General features: G+C 45.8%; 1 protein-coding gene across 1 annotated transcript in view; it reads right to left on the bottom strand.

Annotated features, from left to right (window-relative positions):
• Positions 1–1,485: 1,485 nt before the first annotated feature.
• LOC119946716 (polypyrimidine tract-binding protein 1-like) overlaps positions 1,486–5,824 on the bottom strand; it is a 76,420-nt gene continuing 72,081 nt past the window's right edge. The window contains exon 15 of the mRNA XM_038768129.1: positions 1,486–1,611. Coding sequence (XP_038624057.1) covers positions 1,486–1,611 — 126 coding nt within the window. The remainder of the gene's footprint in view (positions 1,612–5,824) is intronic.

The following is a 5,824-nucleotide window of genomic DNA, read 5'->3' as shown; positions in this document are numbered from 1 at the left end:
AAGCGCTTGGGAAGTACAAATTGGCAACATATAGAGACAGTCCCTACCCTTTATTTTGTTAGTATGTTTGGTTTTGTTCTCTGTCTCCCCCTTTTAGACTGTGAGCCCACTGTTGGGTAGGGACTGTCTCTATATGTTGCCAACTTGTACTTCCCAAGCGCTTAGTACACTGCTCTGCACACAATAAGCGCTCAATAAACATGATTGATTGATCGATTAATAATAATAATAATAATAATAATAATAATAATGGTATTTGTTAAGCACTTCCTATGTGCCAAGCACTGCTCTAAGTGCTGTGGGAGATACAAGGTCATCAGGTTGTCCCACGTGGGGCTCACAGTCTTAATCCCCACTTTACAGATGAGGTAACTGAGGCACAGAGAAGTGAAGTGACTTGCCCAAGATCACACAGGAAACAAGTGGCAGAGTCGGGATTAGAACCCATGGCTTCTGGCTCCCAAGCCTGTGCTCTTTCCACTGAGCCACGCTGCTTCTCTTCTAAGTACTGAACAGATTGTGTGAATGTGTTGGAATTGGGTGCACCCATCCTGTTTGCATAAGAGTGTGAATCTGTAGCATGTTCTATTTTAAGTGTTGAAAAGACTGCGTGAATGTATTCACGTTGGGTATACCCCCATTTGTGTAAGAATGTCTGTGTGCAGAGTGGGTTATGTTCAACTGAACTACTTGGCTCCACCCTGCAAGGAAACTGCACGACATCTGCAGTTGAGGCATGGTGGGGAGGAGGGGAATGGGGGTAGAAAAGCTAACCACCTTTACTTCATTCATTCATTCAATCATATTTATTGAGCGCTTACTGTGTGCAGAGCACCGTACTAAGCACTTGTGCAGTACAATTCAGCAACAAAGAGAGACAATCCCTGCCCTAAACGGGCTCAGAGTCTAATCCCAACTCTGCCACTTGTCTGGTGCGCGACCCTGGCCAAGTTGTTTCACTTCCCCTGGACCTCAGTTACCTCATCTACAAAATGGGGACCAGAACCTTGAGCCCCATGTGGGGCAGGGGGCTCTATCCACCCTGATTACTCTGGATCTACCCCAGCACTTAGAACAGTGCCTGATATATAGTAAGTGCTTAAATGCCATCATCATCACGGATGCTTTGCTGTGCAAAGGAAATGCAACTGTCTGAGAGCCTGGGCCCGCGGGTCCGGAGTCAAATAAGAAGTGTCTTGCCCTCGTCCCGGGGAGCCCAAGGGAAGGAGCAAAGCTCTCCCTGTGGAGGGAGCTAGATTTTTATAATGATTATGGTATTCATTAAGTGCTTTCTATGTGCCAAGCACTACTCTAGATACAGGGCAATAGGGTTGTCCCAAGAAGTATATAAGTCTATTCCAACTGTCACCTTTATATTTGGCCAGAATAAACATGTTGGGTTGAACAAGATATTATCGCCTTGTTATGATCACTATGGAACTAACTAGACGTTTGATGAAAAAAAAAGTTGTAAGGAAATGTATTTTATTTTTGTATAATTTTGGATAAACTGGAATACTGAAATTTGGTAAAGAAATATTGTTTGGGGTAAAGATTGGAAGGGAAAAATTGGAATGATAATTGAATCTGCAATTCTCTCTTCTTAAACAGCTATTAAAAATGAACTAAAAACGGACTAGGTTGAGAAACTTTCAGTCACGAATCTTAAGGTGTCCGATATGGGGGAAGCTGCGCACATGGGAGAGATTTAACTGCTGAAACATTACAAATTAAGTTTATTAAAACGCCATTTGCTTGTTCATCTTTGCTTGGGACAGTAATCTTTTGGTTCGAATGATCTTTAATATATTATTTCCATTATTCATTCAACTCATTCATTTAAATCCTATTTACTGAGCACTTACTGTGTGCAAAGCACTTACTAAGTGCTTGGAAGAGTACAATATAACAATAAATACACAGTCCCTACTAATGGGGCTAGAAGCAGGTGAATGTTTGTCACTCTGGACCCTTCACCTAGATAAAAGAAAACTCCTGGATGTTTACTTTGTCTTTGCAATTGTGTCTCCTTTTAAGGGGCTGGGGAAAGCAGCAGAAGGATGATAACTGGAAAGAACTGGTAAATTGTTAAGAATATTTCTTAAGAATGATTAAGAACAATTGCATGGTGTAGTGGATAGAGCATAGGGCTGGGGGTCAGAAGGTCAGGCAGTTTAATCCCAGTTGGGCCACTTCCCTTCTGTGTGACCTTGGGCAAGTCACTTCACTTCTCTGAGCCTCAGTTCCCTCACCTGTAAAATGGGTATTAATTCATTCATTCAATCATATTTATGGAGCGCTTACTGTGTGCAGGGCACTGTACTAAGCGCTTGGGAAGTACAAGTAGGCAACATATATAGCGACCCTCATGTCCAACTCAGTTTGCTTGTTTCCACCCCTGGGCCAGGTACAGAGCCTGGGACGCAATAAGCATTTACCAAATATCACTATTATTATTAGCCTCCTGGACCCACAGGGCTGCAAACCTGGCACTACCTTTCACTTATTATTATTATTTTTATTATTATTATTACTATGGTACTTGTTAAGCACTTAACTAAGTGCCAGACACTGTACTAACTGCTGGGGTGGAAACAGATTGACAGATTGGGTAGGACACAGTCCCTGTCATTCATTCATTCATTCATTCATTCATTCAATCGTATTTATTGAGCGCTTACTGTGTGCACAGCATTGTACTTGGAAAGTACAAGTTGGCAACATATAGAGATGGTCCCTACCCAACAACGGGCTCACAGTCTAGAAGGGGGAAGACACACAACAAAACAAAACATGTGGACAGGTGTCAAGTCATCAGAATAAACAGAAGTAAAGCTAGATGCACATCATTCATAAAATAAATAGAATAGTAAATATGTACAAGTAAAATACATAGAGTTGTAAATCTGTACAAACATATATACGGGTGCAGTGGGGAGGGGAAGGAGGTAGGGCAAGGGGCAATGGAGAGAAGGAGAGGAAAAACGGAGCTCAGTCTGGGAAGGCCTCCTGGAAGAGGTGAGCTCTCAGTAGGGCTTTGAAGGGAGGAAGAGAGCTAGCTTGGTGGATGTGTGGAGGGAGGGCATTCCAGGTCAGGGGGAGGAAGTGGGCTGTGGGGGGGGCGGGGGGTTGACGGTGGGACAGGTGAGAACGAGGAACAGTGAGGAGGCTAGCGGTGGCAGAGGAGCGGAGGGTGCAGGCTGGGCTGTAGAAGGAAAGAAAGGAAGTGAGGTAGGCGGGGGCGAGGTGATGGACAGCCTTGAAGTCGAGAGTGAGGAGTTTTTGCTTGTTGCGTAGGTTGACTGGTAGCCACTGGAGATTCTTTAGGAGGGGAGTAACATGCCCAGAGCGTTTCTGCACAAAGATGATCCGGGCAGCAGACTGAAGTATAGACTGCAGCTGGGGGAGAGACAGGAGGATGGGAGATCAGAGAGGAGGCTGATGCAGTAATCCAGTCGGGGTAGGATGAGAGACTGAACCAGCAAGGTAGCCTTTTGGATGGAGAGGAAAGGGCGATGGAGATGGAGAGGAATTGGGACTCACTGTCTCAATTCCCATTTTACAGATGAGGTAACTGAAGCTCAGAGAAGTGAAGTGACTTGCCCAAGGTCACACGGTGATGGAGCCGGGATTAGAAACCACGACTTTCTATTCAATCTCTCATCCTATCCCATCTGGACTACCGCATCAGCCTCCTCTCTGATCTCCCATCCTCCTGTCTCTCCCAGCTTCAGTCTATACTTCACTCTGCTGCCCAGGTTATCTTTCTACAGAAACGCTCTGGACATGTCACTCCCCTTCTCAAAAATCTCCAGTGGTTACCTGTCAACCATCGAATCAAGCAAAAACTGCTCACTCTCGGCTTCAAGGCTCTCCATCACCTTGCACCCTCCTACCTCACCTCCCTTCTCTCCTTCTCCAGCCCAGCCTGCACACTCCGCTCCTCTGCTGCTAACCTCCTCACTGGGCCTCGTTCTCGCCTGTCCCGCCGTCGACCTGGCCTGGAATGTGAATGCCCCCCCTCCACACATCCGCCAAACTAGCTCTCTTCCTCCCTTCAAAGCCCTACTGAGAGCTCGTCTCCTCCAGGAGGCCTTCCCCAGACTGAGCCCCCCCTTTTCCTCCCCTCCTCCTTCTCCTCTCCCCATGGCCCCCCCCTTCCCTCCCTCTGCCCTCCCCCTCCCCACAGCACTTGTATATATTTCTACATATTTATTACTCTATTTTATTTGTACATGTTTGCTATATTTTATTAAATGATGTGTATATAGCTATAATTCTATTTATTCTGATAGCACTGACACCTGTCCACTTGTTTTGTTTTCTTTTGTTGTCTGTCTCCCCTTCTAGACTGTGAGCCCGCTGTTGAGTGGGGACCATCTCTATATATTGCCGATTTGTACTTCCCAAGTGCTTAGTACCTTGCTCTGCACACAGTAAGCGCTCAATAAATACGACTGAATGAATGAACGACACCCAGCCCGAGCTCTATCCACTACGCCATACTCCTTCTCATCTCATTCAACCCACATATTCAGTGTGACATCCATTCAGAATACTTCTGTAGCAACTGAGGGAACCTGTCCTCTTCCCTCGCCAGACCACCTTAGACTGTGCTGCCTACGTCATGTGTACAGTAAACTGTTCTGTTCCACTTTTCAAAAACCTGCAGTAGTTGCCTGTTCATCTCCACTTCAAGGAGAAACTCCTCAACTATTTATTTTTAGGTACTCACCAATGTCACCTCAGCTTCCCTCTTTCAATCCAACTTACTATGCCTCACCTCTGCCACTGACAACCTCTTGCATACATCACTACTTGTGTCTGGAACTCCCTTCTCCCCAACTTCAGGACCCTCCTGAAATCACATCTTCTGTTTCCCTTCCCATCACATTTTCACTTCATCCTACCAGTAACCCTTCCCCCCTCGACTAAGCACTTTCCCCAGAACCTTCCTCCCCGGACTCACATCACCACCTGCATTTTATTATCTGTAAATTCTTTGACTCTTTGATGGAAAAGATCATGTCTTTCATGGTACTTTCCAAGCTCTGGGTTCTGAACATAGTAAGCATCCATTCATTCATTCATTCATTCATTCATGCATGCATGCATGCATTCAACAGTATTCATTGAGAGCTTACTGTGTGCAGAGCACCTGCACTAAGCACTTGGGAGAGTACAATATAACAATTAACAGACCGCTCCCTGCCCAAAATGAGCTTACAGCCTTGTGCTTACATTAATATAAATAAATAAATTACAAAGGGAGCTACTCAGGGTGGCGCAGAAGGGAGTGGGAGAAGAGGTATGGAGGACTTAGTCAGGGAAGGCCTCTTGTAAGGCTTTGAAGCTGGGGGGAGAGCAGGACATGGGTGAGAGGTCAGTGGGGATAGAAAAGATTGAGGTACTGTGAGAAGGGTGCTATTAGAGGAGTGAAGTGAGCGTGCTGAGTCGCAGTAGGAGAGTAGCAAGGTGAGGTAGGAGGGGACAAGGTGGTTGAGTGCTTTAAAGCCAAAGGCGAGGAGTTTTTGGTTGATGCAGAGGTAGATGGGAAACCAGTGGAGGTTCTTGAGGAGTCAGGAAACATGTCCTGAACCTTTTTGTAGAAAAATGATCCAGGCAGCAGAGTGAAGTGTGGACTGCAGTGGGTAGACACAGGAGGCTGGGAGGTCAGCAAGGAGGCTGACACAGTAATCAAGGCTGCATAAAATAAGTGACTGAATTAATGGAGGGGAAAGGGAAGATTTGAGCGACGCTGTGAAGGTGGGGCTGACAGGATTTAGTGATGGATTAAATATGTGGGCTGACTTCGAGAGAGAGG

This window comes from Tachyglossus aculeatus, chromosome Y3 (assembly GCF_015852505.1).
Source record: "Tachyglossus aculeatus isolate mTacAcu1 chromosome Y3, mTacAcu1.pri, whole genome shotgun sequence".
NCBI lineage: Eukaryota > Metazoa > Chordata > Mammalia > Monotremata > Tachyglossidae > Tachyglossus > Tachyglossus aculeatus.
The sequence above is the reverse complement of the archived record's forward strand: the minus strand, read 5'-3'. Positions and strand labels throughout refer to the sequence as shown.